At 48.6% G+C, this 18,555-nt stretch overlaps 4 protein-coding genes across 4 annotated transcripts; 2 read left to right on the forward strand and 2 right to left on the reverse strand.

Annotated features, from left to right (window-relative positions):
• Positions 1–1,850: 1,850 nt before the first annotated feature.
• Positions 1,851–2,853, reverse strand: LY79DRAFT_527850 (uncharacterized protein; the record flags this gene model as incomplete). Its single annotated transcript, XM_060555969.1, has 3 exons — positions 1,851–1,970; positions 2,060–2,523; positions 2,574–2,853. Coding segments are annotated over 3 exons (864 nt in total), but the record flags the coding sequence as incomplete, so codon positions are not given.
• Positions 2,854–6,252: 3,399 nt separating this feature from the next.
• On the reverse strand, positions 6,253–8,033 carry LY79DRAFT_653710 (uncharacterized protein; the record flags this gene model as incomplete). The annotated part of the gene is made up of 3 exons (XM_060562612.1): positions 7,547–8,033; positions 6,769–7,484; positions 6,253–6,685 (listed from the first exon to the last, which is right to left on the reverse strand). Exons 1-3 carry the CDS (start codon positions 7,613–7,615, stop codon positions 6,253–6,255), a joined length of 1,218 nt encoding a protein of 405 aa, XP_060408103.1. The 5' UTR covers positions 7,616–8,033.
• A 1,807-nt stretch (positions 8,034–9,840) lies between these two features.
• LY79DRAFT_527829 (glycoside hydrolase family 3 protein) lies at positions 9,841–12,119 on the forward strand (the record flags this gene model as incomplete). The annotated part of the gene is made up of 2 exons (XM_060555967.1): positions 9,841–10,191; positions 10,260–12,119. The coding sequence occupies 2 exons, from the start codon at positions 9,841–9,843 to the stop codon at positions 12,117–12,119; spliced, it is 2,211 nt and encodes a 736-aa protein (XP_060408104.1).
• Positions 12,120–13,100: 981 nt separating this feature from the next.
• On the forward strand, positions 13,101–16,563 carry LY79DRAFT_618313 (uncharacterized protein). The gene is made up of 6 exons (XM_060562021.1): positions 13,101–13,355; positions 13,410–13,859; positions 13,926–14,254; positions 14,354–14,679; positions 14,738–15,215; positions 15,262–16,563. The coding sequence occupies exons 1-6, from the start codon at positions 13,222–13,224 to the stop codon at positions 16,554–16,556; spliced, it is 3,012 nt and encodes a 1,003-aa protein (XP_060408105.1). The 5' UTR covers positions 13,101–13,221; the 3' UTR covers positions 16,557–16,563.
• The last annotated feature ends 1,992 nt before the right edge of the window (positions 16,564–18,555 follow it).

Consider the following 18,555-nt stretch of genomic DNA (forward strand, 5'->3'; position numbering starts at 1 on the left):
GACGGTATTGTGGCTGTCGGAACAGGCCAGGAGATAGCGGGGTTATACGGATAGAAAAGCGAGTGAACCAAGAAATTTTATGTATGTTCTTAAGATAAGAAAGGGGCGTGAGCTTGGCCAGCTAAGAGATTAAGAGTATCTCATTTACAAATTAACTTCTGAAACTTTATAGAGAGAAGCTATTGGATCAGATCGAAAAAGGCTAGGTCTTTCAGGAAAAGGCCAATTAAAGACAGTAGTTTATCATTATATTCCAGTCAACACAGGCTAGATAAACTTCACACAAGCGTAGGATCTAACGCATCTGATATACATGCCCAAGGATTCTGAAGTTGTAAATGTTGTTAAGTAAATATTAGGAGATAAGCCGACACGCGTCTTATTAATTTCGCTAGTACATCGTTCTGTTTGACCCACTGCGAGGCAATTAAAGTGTCCCAGTGTGAAGCAGTCAAAAGAGTATAACAGACCAAGTTGCAGCATACACTGGAAACCAAGTACTGATATTTGTATGTCGGTATGTGATTGGTAACGAGCCTCCTATTGTAACCGCTTACTGCCTTAATATCTGTATGCTCTGTAGTTAACCTGATGACGTATTATAGGGGCGATTGTATGACTGTGTGAGGTTACATTAGCTGTAAACTTATTGGTTGTAGCAAAAACTTGGATTTCTCTACTAACTAAGAACTTTCCCATCAACGATTACGTCTTCAGGAAAAAGATGGATAATACAATATGAGCAGGGTTATCTCCATTATTTGTAACGCAGACGTAGAATGGTGTATCCCCCGTTCCAATAGTAAAGCTTCCACTACCACCACCAGTCGATCCATCCGCTTGGAAAAGAAATGGTCCAGCACTTGAATCTGGACCAACGGTAAATTTGCTCACAGGTGAATCCAACTATTGTTTACTATCAGCTTTGTAATATTCAGTTAGGAAGACTTGTTACTCACTGTGAACTGATACTGGAAACTAGTTTGGCCTCCTGCAATAATATCCACATCAATACTTGCTGGGAAACAAGTAATTTGGCCGCCGGAAATATTAGATTTATCTAATGACATGACTGTTACGGGGCTCGCAGTGGGTGCGGGGGGAGGGGGAGGAGGCGCCGTTGAGCTGGGTGTCACAGTAGACGTGGGTTGAGAGGGAGCAGATGAAGCGTCGTTGTTCAAAGGGCCGTCGCCAAATGTGAGACCAGAAAAGAACGGTGCATTAACAGGATCGTTTGCATTGATGGATTTGTCTCTGAAATCGGTGGTTCCGCTAAGGCTCCTTGGCGAAGAGGAACAGGTTGGAGCTGCCGAGGAGGTTGTTGACTGGGTCGAGGTTGTCGACTGGGATGCGGATGTAGAGCTTGGTGCTTCTGCTGACGTTGATTTTACCGGTGGCTTATTGCCTTCCTCTTCATCGTTGAATGTTGATCCAGTAACCGTTATAGTTTGGCCAGCGGCGATGGGTATCGTTTTCCCATTCAATGTGATAAAGCCTCCCCCGACACCCCCTGTTACTGTCATACCAACGACGACAGGAATTGTGTCGCCATTCGAGACAGTTTCTTTAGCACGTGCAGATACCGTTGGCTGTGGAACAGTGTTGGACAGGGTGAAACTAGGCAAAAGAGTTGACGTAGGAGCTTTTGTTGGCCGAAAGGCGGATGAGGAAGTACGCCGAACACGGCGAGATTTAATGGTAAAGGAAGAGTTTCTTGCCATGGAAGTGAGGCTCGAGGAAGAAGGCTGAGGCGTAATTGAGGGATGGCGACTAGTGGTGGGGTTGCCTGACGCTTCTGATATGGACAGAGACAGCTCATTTTGACGACGCACCACAGGTCGTCGACAGGCTTGAGATTGTGGTTTTGCCCGCTCCGGAAATGTCAAAGCATCAAGTGCAAACAGAGGATAGTTCTGGGCGTTCCGAATCTTATCAGCAGCCGGAAGAGCGGCACAGCTGTTGATGCTTAGCTACATTCGAGAAGCGAATCTATCACGATCAAGACTCACCAGCCCGGAGAGTAGCAATCCTCCCCACTACCTGCGTTTGGATCCTGTACGTCATCGGCCTTGGGACTGGGAGACGTTGCTTTGCGCATATGTTGAAGCTCGTGAAGTAGGATAAATCCTTGCGACTGCGGTTCGATCGTGAGCTCGGTTTTCCAGGCTTGTACCATCTGGTCAATGGTGGTAGTTGATTGAAAGAATTTCGGGCAAAGAGCAAGTATTGTGGGTCCCGTAGGCTGAATACTGCCATCAGCATTCTGAATGAACTGCGATACTGTGGCAGCGTTTGTCTCTGGGTCACAAATGTCTCCAGAAGTCTGGGTGAGCGGTGGACACGCATAAACGAGGGAATCAAGTGATGGTGGACGATCTTGAGGGAGGACTTTGTAGATGATCTCGCCGTTATCGAATGCAATCCCAGCTAGTTTACTAGGGAAAAGGAAATGGGTCATGGCAGGTTTGAAATGTTCATTGAGAAGCTCAGTCAACGTCCGAGGATTTGCGTTGCCTAATAGCTCTTAGCTCTACGGTTTATCACTATTATAAAGGGTGATTACTTGCCAGCACCGAACCAATTCTCATATGTGTCTGATGTTTCTGAGCCAGCCACTTCCAGCACGTCGATGGCCGCTTGAGCAAGTCGCTGGGCGTCGGCAATAGCTGGTTTAAGCGCTGATAGGGCCGCCGGGCTGCACGCCCATTGGCCCTGTCCAATGAAGTAGGCAGCATCATATTTGTCATTAAAGTCGCGTCCTAGGTGTAAATGGTGATGCACCTTTGAAAATGAAGCTGCCACCGCCAGGGTGAATAGAGACCATAAGAAAAAGAGAGGCTGTAGTTGACACATTTGCAAAGTGGTTTCATTGGAAGGTGCGAGCAGGGAAAAAATCAAAACTCACGTGGCGAAAAGAAGTCTTAAAAAGAGAAAAAGAACCTACGGTTGATACAATGAGCTGTGACTTAGTTACCTATGTACGTTACATTGTTCAACACTCCCAAGAATTTGGCTGGGTGCTCAAACACTAGGGGTGGAGGCACCTCTTTGTTCCTAACGACCTTCTGGATAGTATGTGACCACCTGACAAGTTTCAGGCGATGCAGCCCCACCGCGCAAAGTGGTATAGGTGGCATAACCCTTGAAAGCCCTAGTCGTACGGATAACTCCTTACAAGTGGAAGAACTACGGAGTATACTATATAGGTCATGTAATAAGAACTAGACAGCCATGTGTTCTAGGCTGAGGACATCACGATGCAGGGATCATAGCAACCCCATCAACCAAGGATAAGCCCTAGTCAAGGCCTTATTAATAGCACACCACAATAATCTTATTTCTGGTGATTCTTTTTACAGTTGTGTCCTCTTGCGTAGCGTGTAGTAATACTAATACACACCTCTTAAGAATTAGGTACAACCGGCGAAATTGGTTATAAAGGCTAGCGCTGCTTCATTCGTAGGATTAGATGCTACCTTACGCTTGCTACTATACACTAAGGTACTTGGGGTTTTATTACAGTGAGTAATCTAACAGCTGACGGTCTCTCTAGCATATGCCCGGTTCGCCCCTAGAAATAACATATTCTATTACTTGAACCCTTATATTTGGAGGTATGGTAAGTGATCAGGGACAATTAGGACCCAGATTTGGAACTCAAATTGGTTGCAATGGTTTCAGTTAAAATATGTAGGTTTCAGCCTTCTTCTTGGTCCGGCGAAGAGGCAGAGAAAATACCAAAGTGGAGTGGCCAATCATTAACTACCGTTCCATCTAGATCGACAGATATACAATCTATAAGGGGCACTCCACAAGTGGGCTGAATGCATGACTGTAATATTGACGATTACTCATTAATATCTCTGACTTTATTGGGACGGATATCTGCGGTTCTTGGGATGCATTGTTTCACATATCCGAACTGCCGGTGCATGACTCGGCCTAAGTAATAGGATAGCCCAGAGTCTGGGGACACTACAAACCGTAGCTTGAAGGACAGTAGTAATTCTAGACATAGAGCTAACAGCATCAAGCTTATGGAAGACTATAGTTTGTGTTGTAGACCCTGGTCAATTTGAGATATGGTACCTCTGGTTGTGCGGTAGCGTGAGATAACTAGGGAGTAGATTGCTGCCTATAGCGATACCCTCCCGGCTAATAGGTTGCTTTTGCTTTCCTAAACTGTTATAACTATGGTGAGATATACCATAGTCTTATGGTGTTTGTCTAATTTATTAAAGTTTATAACTATCTTACTCTATATATGATTTTGACAAAGAAAAGTCTACAGAATAGAGGATTAGATAATACAGAAGAAGGTATATATGATAAAGAAGGCTTCATAGTAGTTAAAACTGCACCGAGTAAATGTCGCATGTAAGAGAGAACATGCTGTGTCTCTACTTGTTAGTAATAGTGCTAGTCATCGAACTGAGGGGCGTGTTCTCTACGGAATATATCACTTACGAGACAACCCATTTCAGTGACCAGATATCAGGAAAGAAGGTAGACATAAAATGGCATGCCTGTTAGAGCAGCTGTAATTCTTCTTAACAAACTGCAAACAAAATGGTAGATATAAGTATGTGGATGTAAGCGGTCGCGGCTTAACATCTCAAAGAGAGTATAACTCCAAGTCACTCTTCAGTTTCTTCGATTTTTGTATTTCAGTTCTCATTTAAGAGCAAAATAAAAATGCGTTAAGTTAGAGTCACAAGCCACGAATAAGACTACACTAAAGTTTGTACAGTGGGAGTGCCTGAATCACAACTCTATTGGATTCCCAGGGGGGTCGGCGGCAGCGTCGGATCGGGATATAATGTATGGCCACAAGGCACAACCGGTTTCCATGGAGGAACGAAGAAAGACTGGAATAGCGACTGCACATTCTTTGAAACCTTTACTCTATGCGATTGCAGCTTCTGACCTTCTTACTATGACGAATTATGCTTTAGGACGTAAAAATATCTAACCCAGTAACATCCATTCAAACTCCAATTTTGTTTTAGTAATATTCAATCGGCACTTCTTATTAACGCTAGAATTCTGTGGATAGAGCACTGAACTTGCAGACATAACTGATATTGGCTTAAGCCAGCACCTCCGTCAAGGCCGGGACCTCTTTCTGATTGATGCCGACAGAAATGCGAATCGGTTCTTGTTCTCAGCCATGGAAGAGCTGGCTGAAATCCTCGAGGTCGAAAATGCAAACTTGCCCCTTTTGTAATAGGGAGACTGACTCTACTTAATTTCTACAGCACTAGATTGATACACACCTCAAGAGCCTCATGATTATTTAGTCTAGTGTTAAGGAACTCGATACTTAATTCAAAGTACCTACTTTCTGATTACCACTATATTATGATTACCTAAATACAATGCTGTTATAATGACTACTACTTGATTTAATCAAATACTAATATTGTCTAAGCACTTTATTTAGTAATATAGCTTTTAGCCTTACTAAGTAATTTTAATATACTAGATTTATTTATATTACTCTTAAATTTCCTTATATTATACAGTAATCAATGACCTAGTAGGGCTGCTTGGATTGTAATATACTGTTATATAAAGGGAGAGATAATTGGTACCTATAGTATGGGCAAAATACTATATGAATAGAAGTACCTTGAAACTATTAGCTATTAGCGTTAATTGCTGTGGCCTGATTTGCCTCTACCTCTCACGGGGGCTAGTAGGGTCTGTTTGTCACTAAAGGGATACAGTCCTTGTGTAACGTAAAACTTGTGGTTTTGCCTTGCCTATACACGAATCGTTAATGTAGTGAGGATATGGTGAAGGTAGGGAAAACAGGAGATAAAACAGGGGTTAGACTCTGTAGATTAAACATAGAATAGGGCTGTAGGGGGCCTCTACTTGTTAAGATCAGTAGCGTCTGTGTTGGCTATTTCTTGACCAACCCCTCCTGGATCTAATGATTTAGCCCCGACACTTCCCTGAACGACGCCTGTTCTATCTCCAGCCGATCCAACAATGCTATGGGTAGTGGTCTCTGGTCATAGGACAGGACAGGCTGGGGAGAGGATGCGATCGCTAGCTACCCAGAAGCCGAGGCGCTCCAGTCACCGTCGGCGGGCGATAAACATGACGGGAGGAGAATCCGGGGATCGCGCGATGTAAGTCCTGTCAGCTCAGACAGCGGGTCAGAGCGGTTCGTCCAGGCGAGAGATAACCTCCGGGGGCATGTTTGGCCCAGTATCCTACAGCATTTTCAGAGGCAAGCGCCCACTAGTGCGCGTAAAGCTCGAGGATCTGCTTCTTCGGCCACTCTAGTGCCGCCGCGAAGACCGGAAGTCCAGCCAGCCGCATTTCGGCCGCATCGAGGAGGTGCCGCGACCACCCCTGGAAGAACCAGTAGATGCGCTCGACGGCACACAGGAGGACGGCGAAGTGGGAGACGAGGACCATGGCGTGTGGGGCGGCCGTCTGGACGTCGGCCATGACGCCGTCCGAGACCCTGTACAGCCAGAAGACGACCATGCTGATCTCGGGGCTGGCGCCGGCGTGGGCGACGAGGCAGGCGACCTTGCGCAGCTCCGTTACGGCGACGGCGTAGTCGTCGCGCGCGTCGCCCTCGAGGTGATCCTCGAAGAAGGCGGCGAGGCGGCTCAGGGCCTCGAAGATGTCTCTCGGCAGGGGGGAGTGGTGTAGGGCCGGGTTCCTGGGCAGGATAGGGCGGTCAGCGTCCCCGAAGGTTCTCCGCTAATACACGCCCTCACACATGAACGCGGCTGAGGAACTTACTCGTACTCAGGATCGCCGGGCTCGACTGTCCAGGGGCCTTCGACCAGAGGCGCCAGCTTCGTCCTTCCCAGTCTCTCCTGGTAGGGCTCGAGAATGGTCCTCACGCCCCGGACGAAGACAAAGAGGGCCGTGATGTCGGGGACGTGCCTGCCGCCGCCGCCGTCGTGCGCCGGGACGCAGGCGACGTAGAAGGTGACGAGGGTGGCGAAGCAAAAGAAGGGCTGCCAGTTGGTCTCGTCGATGGTGTGCAGCAGGGCGCGGAAACCCTCGAGGCCGGCGTCCAGGTGGCTCGTCGCCAGGTCGAGGTACCGGTCCCGTTCCGGGGGTAGGAGGTAGGCCTTGTGCAGAGCGGCCATGGCGAGGATGCCATGGGCAACGAAGGGGCAGTCGTAGCCTATCTCAGGCACGATGACGCGCCAGACGTGCTGTGTTTTGTGGCGCAACGAGATGGTGTTGGCGGTATGCAGGGTGTAGTGATGCATCAGCTCTAAGCCGTGGCCCCAGAGCTTGATGGTCGGCTGCTGCGGTGTGGGTTCGGCATGGCTGATTACCACGTCGAGAAACTGGTACGGCGTTTCCGGGCTTGAACTGCTGGTCGACTGCGTGAAAGATGGCGAATGGTGAGTGGTGCGGGACGGAGAGGCCCCCGAGGTTGATAGACTGCACGGAATGCCATGTCTGGTGCAATTGAAGCAGGACGGATAGGCCTCGTCGCACTGACAGGGTGGCTAGTCAGTGCCAGTCACATGGCCGGTGAGCGCAGAAGCGGAGGACTTGCCTTGACTTTCCGCCGCTTGCAGTCTCTGCAGCCGTTGCGCGACTTGGTATGGGAGCGACGGGTGACCATTGGGAAGAGGCCCGCTGGGACGGAGGACCGTTGCTAATTCAAGGTTTCGGACGCAAAGTCTCAGCGCATAAGACCGGGTCTCGGGTGACGACGGCGTTAAAGTGTTGGCGTGGGGGCTTGTTCGAGCCGCTTGTGGCAAGCCGATTCGTGAGAGAAGTGCCGGTACGAACACGCGGATTCACTCTCATTAAAAAAGAAGGATTAAACTGAGAGGCAAGGGGAGCAGCGAGCAGAGCCAAGGCACGACGTTCAGTCGATGGAGCCGATGGGGTCTATGGAGGGCATGTCAATATCAGGGGGTTAGGTTGTTACAAAAAGGAAAGGAGTAAAGAAGGCACTGCTAATAGGCAGGTACCGGTAGATAATTTGAGTGAATTTGTAGCCTCTGATTAGCTAGCTAAGTTGTTATGGGTTGACCTGCAGGTACTTGACAATGGGGTTAAACTTTGGCCTGAGTGGGGTAGTAGTGTACACTTGTATTTCTCTTAGCGATCCTGTTCAGGAACGAAAGAAAGGTTTAGATAAACGAGGAACGAAGACAGGAGAATATGGATACGAATGAGCCAGCGCTAGCAATTTTAGCGTCTTGGCAATCACAGGGCGCAGCAGGAGCCGACTGCCAGTGACAGAAGCAAGCTGCTTGCATGACTTTTCCCCTGCAGAAACAGCTTTTTGCCTGACACGTGCGTCGCCGAAATGCCGACCTCGATCTACGATTGGAGAAACCCTGTGAAATTGTGGCACCTGGTGAGGAATGTATGCCGGTAGGCTAGTGCTAAATGCGACAGTCCGCACATGTGCCCGGGTTTTTGGTCGCCTATTCACAGCCACTTCTTCACAGCTAATACCTATGTGTCTCTTTACAGCCATCTCTTTCCACAATGACATGTGATGACCTTCGCAAGCTAATGGAGTAGGATGATTTGCCCCTGGCACCTTCGTATACCCGTTAAGGCGGTGCGATAGAGCTCGTCGGCTTCCTCGAATTGATTTTGTCCCTGATGGAGGCAAGCGAGGCAGTAGGTAGATGCTACTGAGTGTCCGGCTGGTCCTGGCCCAGTGCCTTTTCACGCCCATCAAGCGCCCGTCGGTACATCTGCTCCCTGGTACTGCAGGAAAACAGTCCGTCACGCAGTTCACGCTTGAAGCCTCTCGCGAGATATCAACCTCCAAGTCTTTGTATTGATATCCTTTTAGTTATCCGCACACTTGACGAATTAATCGACCCAGCAGAGGCTGATCTTTAAGGGTATGAACTAAAAGCGATACTCCTATTGTTGTTCGGAGAGGTGTTGAAGCCATTCAGCTGCTATGCGACGTGGGTGCGCCGCGCTACAGGGGCAATACCGTAATCACTCGCGAGATCTTAAAGGAGCCTGCTAACGGCAAGGAGTATCGTGGCCGCTGTAAGTATAGTGTGCTGGCAGAAACAGGGATCTGTATATATCAATTTTCTTACGTAACAGCTGTGTTTTTACTAACAGTGGGCTGGCTGGTGGGCACAGAGGATGGAAAGGGTGACCGCCTTCTATGGTAGGACTAGCGTAGGTGATGTCTACTAGCCGTTATAGGATATCTGCTAGCTTTCTTTGGCTAGCGGGTCTCTTAGCCTTGTCCGGATCTCGCGAGTGTGTACGGTAGTTGAATGTAGAGTGGCTCACGCTAAAATCCGCGTCTGCAACGTATTGAGACGCACATTTTTCGACCATCTGGATAGCATTATCAATTGTGCGTTCATCCCAGCCCCCAGTTAACTCAGCATTAGTAACCATCACCTGGTGGCTAGTACTGATGTGGTAGAAAAACGTTCGGGTCAATTCAATCCGCTTGCCCAACAACATGGCCCAACGGCGGGGATACGAGTTTGCCGAGACACAACCGTATTCCCCCGCATTCACAGCTACCCTGTCTTCTGCACAGCGTGACACCCACATGGGTCCATCCGTCATGTGCTCGCTCATCCATTGCGGAGAGACTGCGTACAGGCAGCTAACCTCGTGAGGGAAGTTCTCAATTTCCGATGCAGAGCCCGTCTGATGTGACGATACTGAAAGGACTCATATTCCGGAAGAGGCGGCTATATATTTAAAGGGCGATCGATGGCGAGTGATGGCCACATCTTTCCTTAATCCCTCTGTGGTCTTCTTACTCTCCTAGCACCTGTACGTCTAAACCGCAAGTGTATTGTCTGTCTTTTGATTCTCCTCTTACTGTAATACACGACAATGAAAGTTGAGTTAGGCTGCGTGGCTGTGCTTACAGCCCTGGCTCCTATAGGTGCTTCGGCCCAAGGTAGCTCCTGGGAAGATGCCTACGAGACAGCCGCGGCTGCTGCCGCAAAGCTATCACTGGACGAGAAGGTCGGCATCGTGAGTGGCGTCGGCTATGGAAGGGGTGTCTGCACCGGCAACAACCACGGTGCCGACACCATTGGTTTTCCTTCTCTTTGTCTACAGGACGGACCCCTCGGTGTCAAAGGTACCAAGTCGGCGACAGCATTCACGCCTGGTATTCAGGCTGCCTCTACGTGGGATGTGGACCTTATCCGGCAGCGTGGGCAGTTCCTGGGTGAAGAGGTACGTCATACGCCAGCGTGTGCACCTTCAAATTGCTTGTCTCACTAACACCGTCGTAATCTTCCTAGACCAAGGCCCTCGGCGTCAACGTTCTCCTCGGTCCCTCAGCCGGTCCGCTCGGCAAGCACGCACTGGGGGGACGTAACTGGGAAGGGTTCAGCCCAGACCCGTACTTGAGCGGTGTCGCGATGTACCAGACAGTCGCAGGGATGCAATCCGCTGGTGCCCAGGCGTGCGCCAAGCATTGGATTCTGAACGAGCAGGAATTCGACCGAACTTACATTTCGAGCAACCCGGATGACCGTACTGTCCACGAACTGTACGCCTGGCCGTTCATGGACGCCGTGAAGGCCAATGTGTCCTCGTTCATGTGCAGTTACAACAAGGTCAACGGCGTATATAGCTGCGAGAACGACTACGTCATGAACGAGCTTCTAAAGGACCAGCTCGGTTTCAAGCACGGATACGTCATGTCGGATTGGAACGCCGTAACTTCTACAGTACAGGGCGCCAACAATGGGCTCGACGCAGTCATGCCTGGGAGCGACTACTATGGCGGAATCATTTACTGGGGCCCGCAACTCAAAGCGGCCGTTGAACGTAACGACGTGTCTCAGGAACGGATTGACGATATGGTTCAACGCATCCTGACTCCGTGGTACGCTCTCAGCCAAGATCGAGGCTATCCTGCCCTTGACCTCAACAGGGATGTTCAGGCGGACCACAAGACCAACGTCCGCGCAGTGGCCAGAGACGGCATTGTACTCCTGAAGAACGAGAACGATACGCTACCTCTGCCCCTGAAGAAGCCGTCCCGTATTGCTGTTATTGGCACAGGCGCTTTCAAGGGCAGGCACGCTAACAACGGTCCCGATTGCGATAACAAGTTCTGCAATGACGGTGCTATTGGCATGGGATGGGGTTCCGGTAGCGATAACTACCCGTACTTTGTCGCTCCCTTCGACGCCATATCCGCCCGTGCCACGACTGATGGTATCACGATCTCTCAGAGCAACTCTGACAATATTACAGAGGGTGCTGCTGCAGCCAAGGGTGCCGATTTCGCTCTTGTCCACATCACTGCCGTTTCTGGCGAGCAGTACCTGCCCACTGGGGTGGAAGGCATCATTAGCGACAGGATCGACTTCGACCCGTCGCACAACGGAAACGCCCTGGTCAAGGCCGTTTCCGAGGTTAATGAGAACGTCGTCGTAGTCGTACACACCGTGGGACCCCTGGTCCTGGAGTCGATCTTGTCTAACCCTTCAGTCAAGGCTATCGTTTGGGCAGGCCTACCCTCATCGGAAAGCGGGAATGCGCTTGTCGACGTGCTCTGGGGCGATGTTTCACCCTCTGGGAAGCTAGTATACAGCATCGCTAGGCAGGCCGCCGACTACGGTACTTCTATTTCTATCTCGGGTACGGACGACTTCGCCGAGGGTCTCTATATCGACTACCGCCACTTCGATAAGGAGAATATCGAGCCGCGGTACGAATTCGGCTTCGGTCTCTCGTACACGAAATTCAACTTCACCGATCTTGGCACAGCCCTCACGCCTGATTCTAGATCCGGACCAACCACGGGCCCCATCGTCACCGGTGGTCCATCAGACCTTTGGAATATCGTGGCCACGGTGACTGCGAATGTGACCAACATTGGTGAAGTCCGAGGTGCCGAGGTCGCGCAGCTGTACATCACTTTGCCCTCGTCTGCCCCGACTACCCCGATTCGTCAGCTCCGTGGCTTCGACAAGTTGCCTTTGGCTCCTGGCCAAACTGGCACCGCCACCTTCCTGCTTACGAGACGTGATCTAAGCTTCTGGGACACCAATAGTAAAAAATGGGTTATGCCTACCGGCACTTTCGGTATCAGTGTTGGAGCTAGCAGTAGAGACTTGACACTACAGGGCACTCTACAGATTGATTAAAAAACATAGTTAACTGTTCTCGTAAAGGTCTTTGAATCATGGGCGATTTCTTGTGCAGGACGTGGGTATGGATATGATGGTAGATGTTATAAAGCTAGAAACACTTTAATATAAGCACAGGGATAATTATATACCAACTAGGTATACAGTCTATTACATTAGTAACCTTCCCTTAGGGAAGGTCAACTATGAATACAATTACTTATCATATATCTATCTTGTTTCTGTGACATTGTTTAGTTTCCTTGCTATTCCTTGCCTTGCTTATTGCTTTACCTCCGCACTACGTCACTTCGCGTTACGCTAGTGCAATACCCCGAGTGTATCGCAGCCCAGCAAGTCCTGTCAGATCCAGAACAGCTGCCAGGAGGGCTGTGTCAATTCTACCCTAGAAGTAGTGGTAGTGTATATATGTAGTGTAGGCTTTACCTATTTCAGCCAAGTAGACTAAATAGTGAACACTAGTTACAGCCACATGACCCACACTTCAACAGGATCTCGCTACCTGATGCAGCGAAATCTAGGAACACATAGATGAAGCCCTATAGTAGTAGTGATCTAGCTACATAGTTACAAATAATACACAGTAATTAAACAGCAATAACACAGCACAGTATACGTACTGTAGCGAATACAGGAGCGGCTAGTGTACTACGTAGACCTTTTAGTTGACTTAGCCGAAATAGGTAGAGTTTGCGGGGAAATTGAGCATTTGTGTGGATTTCGGTAAATAATACCACGAGACCCGAGCGGCCACGTGCATTTAACCCCTGGGGCCATTCAATGCCAAGGATAATTCGGCGAATTAGCAGAGATTCAGCTAGACTGTTTACGTAGTAATACGTTATTCACCGATGTAAGGTGTGAGTTGTTGTGGAGCATTTGCGGGGTACTTTCCCCCGCATTTGCCTTGGCTCTAGATAGCAACGCTAATGTACCCCACGTTATTGCTTTATACTATATTTTCAATAAGAGGAACATCCTCTATAGTATCTTGCTACATAGTGGCTGGATATAATATAAATAACAATATCAATCCAACACTTACGGTACGAAAACGTCCGATTTCCCAGCCCAGTATCCCTGACAACTACTCGACACAATGCGGCTGATAGGATTCCCCTTCCACCTTCTACCATGGCTCATTTTGCTGTCCGGTTGCACGGCGGAAGACGAACCTGTTCTGCCTGGTTTCAAGGACCCAGCCAATGATTACCGACCCAAGTTTCGATACTGGCAAGTTTGCCCCGAGTGCATGTATGATGACCACAGCTAACACTTTGCTCATAGGCTGCCAGATGCCAGTGTCCCGGCGGAATCCGTAGTGCATGATGTTGAGGCTATCAGCGCTGTAGGTGCTGGAGGCTTAGAGTTCCTTCCATTTTATGGGTACGGTACCATCGCGCCGGAATCCATTCCCACCGACTGGCATACCTATGGCTTTGGCACAGACGCCTTCAAGAAGCTGTTCATATCGGCCTTGAGTGCTTCTAACGAAGCCAAACTCCGGTTTGACTTTGCTGTGGGGGCTAGTCAGGGACAAGGCGTTCCAGCGGAGCCAGGATCGGACGGTCTGGCTGTGGAGTTGACATATGGAACAGTCTCCATTAACGGGGGTGATGTTTTTCGAGGTTCCTTGCCGGGACCCCAGCTTAACTATAACTACTTGCCCGGTTTCATGAATCCACCTGGAAGCTGGGGAGCTAACGAGCTAATTGCGGTTGTCGCTGCCGGTATCAGGTCAAGTAAGGCTACATGAATCGTTCCTCAAAGAGTGTCTTGGGGTTCAACGTGGCATCGCCATAGGTTTGCTAACCACTTTCCAGGAAACACCCTCCAAGCCGTCATTGATGAGTCCACTCTTTCCGATTTAACAGCTTCAGTCGTCAATAATTCATTGGAATGGACCGCTCCGAGCCAGTACTCGAGTTACACACTGTTTGCATTCTACCAACGACACTCCAACCAGAGATCTGTCACCACGAACCCCAACGCTGAGACCGTAATTGCCAACGGTTCCTGGGTTGTCGACCACTTCAGTGCTAGTGGCGCTCAAAAGACAACCGACTTCTTGGATCAACATTTGTTGGATGATCCATCTACCAAGGACCTGTTGAGGGCCACTGGAGAATACTGTGAGTGTCCGCAGCCGTTCTGCTGGAGATTTTGTCACCACCTTCCCCCCCAATCATGTACCAGCTTTGCCCTTAACAGAGATACTAACTACTGGATAGCCTGGGAAGACAGTAACGAGTTTCAGTCCGCACTTTATTGGACTAAAGATTTCGTCAAGCGGTTCGAGGCCAATCGAGGATACAGCCCTAATAAGTATCTTCCAATATACTTCAACGTCGCCAACCAGTGGAACGCATTGTGGCAACCCTACAACACTACCTACGTTCTAGATTCGGGAGCGGCCGGCGGTGAGAAGTACCTGCAGGACTATCGATTAACCCTTGATGAAGGTTACACGGAGTATTTGACTCATTTTCAGAAATGGGCAACTTCGCTTGGCTTGAGTCATTCAGCTCAGCCGGCCTACAACCTTCCTCTGGACGTGGTACGGACTTTGATCTCTTTCAACCTCCCCAGCTAGACCCCACTGACAGTACGAATAGCCGAGACATGTTCCTGAGGTCGCTGTGCCAGAGCTTGAGTCTCTCGGTTTCCCAACAATCGACAGTGCGCTTCATTTCGTAGGAGCCGCTCATCTGAGCGGGCGCAACGTGATCTCTACAGAAGTCGGGGCTGTGGCGTCGGGATCATACACACAAACCATCCCTTCACTCGTTGCCCTTTTCAAGGATTCTTTTGCAGCAGGCGTCAACATGATGGTCATTCACGGTTACCCTTACAGCGGAGAATACATCAACACAACATGGCCGGGCTATGACCCATTCGTCTACGCATACACTGAATGCTGGAACGAACGGCAGCCGGCATGGCGGCACATGAACGACAGTCTTGCTTATGCTGCAAGAAACTCCCTCGTATTGCAGACTGGAGTTCCGCGAGTCGACTTGGCATTCTACACTTTTGCACAGCATGAGCTTGATGCAGTGGAAACATCGCGTGGGGATGATCAGCGGGCAGCTGGTAAGCATCATCAATCCTCAATCGTCTGCTTAACTAACAAATCCAGGCTATTCATACGAGTATTTGGGCCCTATGAACCTGGTCTCAGAGGACGCAGTAGTAAGGGACAAAACATTGGCGCCGGACGGTCCCGCATATCGCGCACTCGTTATTAACAACGAGACCTACATCACTGCGGCCCTGTCAGCCAAGCTCCTCGACTTTGCAGCCGGTGGTCTTCCAATCTTCATCATCGGAAATGTCCCCAACATCACCATTGGCACCAAGGACCAGGCAAATGTGTCTTCCAACATGCAGACTCTTCTCTCGGACTACCCAAGTGTGCAGCGCCTGAATAACATCAGCGCTCTGACACAGGCTCTGCAAACCAACCAAGTCAAACCTCGGGCTTCAATCTTGAACGACAGTGCTTCCGGTAAATTTTACACCTTCTGGAGAAGCGATACCGAGCGAGATGTCGAACTTGTGTACCTCTACAACAGGGGCGCGGACGCCTCCGTCGATTTCGCGTTTCAAGCAGCTAGCGATAGCGTTCCTTACGTTCTTGACGCATGGACTGGCGAGCAGAATCCCCTACTTGTATACGAGAATCTTGAAGGCACTTTGGCTACGACGGTCTCTCTCAAAAGCAACCAAACAGCGATCCTCGCTTTCTCGAAGAGCCAAACGCAGAACTTACATGTTGTCTCGCACTCGGAAAACGTTGAGGAGTTTCAGCTCAAAGACAACGGCCAGATTGAAGCTCTTGTCGATAGTGGCACCGCAGATGTCCTCCTATCGAATGGCGATCGAAAGATAATTCCCGAGTCCGCAGCAGCCTCATCAAATCTAACACTTGATAAATGGAACCTCACGGTTGAATCGTATGGCCCAGCTTCCAACGAATCAAGTTCTCGAACAAGCATCACCACCATTGACGCCGGCGAATTGTCTTCGCTGCGCCCGTGGACGAACATTCCTGGTCTGCAGAACGTAAGCGGCGTGGGTATCTACACTTCCACTTTTGACCTGGACGATGTCTCGGTCGGAAATGAAACGGCCACGAAAATCAGATTTGGACCAGTGTTGAATTCTCTGCGAGCCTGGGTCAACGGTGAGCTGCTCCCTCCTGTGGATGTTATCGACCCAGAACTTGAAATTTCCCGCTGGGTAGTGTCGGGAAAGAACCAAATCAAGATTGAGACATCTAGTACCTTGGTCAACGCCGTCAAGGCAAACATCGGCACTGTGAGGAGTATCGGCGTCCCACCATCAAACACTCAGCCGTACGCCAATTATGTGGACTATGGGTTGGTGGGTCCGGTAACGATTAGAACGTTGAGGAAGGTCGTTGTTTCTTAGTGTGAGGAATTCAGGTGTATTAATGGACTTTTTCGTCTATTATATAGCTAGTCAATTATAGGATAGCTTCGCTTTAGGTTTACAAGTAAGTAGCTCGTAAGACTATAGCGTTTTATACTATAATTACCTTATAATATGTATGATATAGTCCTCCTAGCAGCCGTTCTGGATCTGACAGGACGTGCTGGACTGCGATATGCGTGGTGTATCCTACCAGCGTAACGCGAAGCGACGCAGTGCGAAGGTGAAGCGTAACAGTAAAGCAGTAAGCAAGACAAGCAATAACAAGGAGCTAAGCGAAGTCAAGGATAGCGTAGGTATAGATAGGTAAGTCTCTTCATGGTTGACCTTCCTCGCGCAAGTCAACAACAGCACTGGGATATATGCCCGCGGGCACGTGAAGGTTCACGTTATAGATAGGTATACATCTAGTGGCTGTTCCTATCTGCTATCTACGAAGGTGTTATCCCGTAATAACATATATAATAGTGTAGTATTTATAGAAAATCAAGTTATAATAATTACTAGGAGACAGAAAGAAAAAGTAGATACTAATCATAGAAATTACAAGTAAATATACTAAAAGAAAATAAGGATACTGCAAAGATTTATTAAATTCTCAATCCTGACCTAATGTAACTGGCATAATATTAGATCTATTATCTAATTCAACAAGGCCTTTGTCTATAGCCCTAAATCTAAAGGCAATTAATATGACTTATAAGAGGAGTGAACAGGCTGAAGCGCAAATAAGCGACTGTCCGCCTTCAACGGGCCTGGTTCTAGCTACATGACTACACACTTCTGGTAACAACAGTTGCATAAACATCCCTATAAGCATGAATAGTGGAGCGATTGAGTTGAAGAATGCAAACAGACACCCCTCTGCCTTACATGCTTGCAAATATTTTAAGCAGAAGGTCGCCTAATTAGATTAAAGGACCTAACCTCTCCCAGAAAGACAAGTTCCTCCGCCTTTGCTCCTTCTGTATTTCCACAAGACGCGCTTCTATATCACCCTTCTCTGGAGCACCTGATACCGCTGCTTCGCCCTCAGCTTCTGTATTTCTTAGGTTAGTTGTTCTATATTGGCTTTCTACTGTAGTCCCATGCCCTCTATCCCCAATTTATCCTTCTCCAACCTTGCAACCTTGGCTGCATGCTAGCTGCCACTGGCCTTCTGGTCCTTGAATTAAGCCATGATCTTGTTGAAGTTCTCCATCAGCTCATCCACGAAACGCTTAGCTGCATCCTGATCCAAGAGAGATTGCCTCTTCAAAGTTTGGATTCTGTCATTCAGCGATCTCTTCTCCTGTTCTATGCGTATATACTGGTCAGCAAACTCCTGCTCTTGGCGGCGATGGCTTTCTTGGTTCTTAGCTCACAGTATTGCCTATTCTTCTATTAGTTCCCTCATAGCCTTCATTTCCTCTTCCTTCTCCTCGAGAGCTTTACAAAGAAACTCGTTCTGTTTAAGCTGTGCCTTTTCCTGCTTGTTAACTCATATTTCAATCTTGTTCTTAAACTAGACACGCAAATCTGCTAGCTCCTAGTTAAGAGCTACCCTAGCTATGGTATTAATAACATATTATAATGCCTTGCTCTACTATCTCCTTTTACACTTGCAGCACAACAGGAGGCAAACTAGCAACTTCCGAGAGTATGTTAATAGCGGATCACTGTATACTACTGAAGCGCTAAATCTGCAAGCCCTTGCTCTTTATCTCACCACACCAATTAGGCTTTCTGAGAAGCTCCCGCTCTCTCTTCTATCCTATGTTGGCGTCCTGCAGCTTATCCCAAAATGTTATTACAAGGTACAGGTTGCCAAAGAAGTTATCCCTACATAGGTAACAGAAAATATCAAATGTCCACTAAACCCTGTTGCTGACTTTCTTATCCTTAATACAACAGGAAAAAAAATCCCACTTAACTAGAGCTTGCTTTTGGAAGATAAGCGTAATGTCTCTATAATGTTAATAAGAATCTCGCCATTACC

The sequence above is a fragment of the Colletotrichum navitas genome (assembly GCF_030913465.1).
Source record: "Colletotrichum navitas strain CBS 125086 chromosome Unknown LY79scaffold_119, whole genome shotgun sequence".
NCBI classification, from domain to species: Eukaryota; Fungi; Ascomycota; class Sordariomycetes; order Glomerellales; family Glomerellaceae; genus Colletotrichum; species Colletotrichum navitas.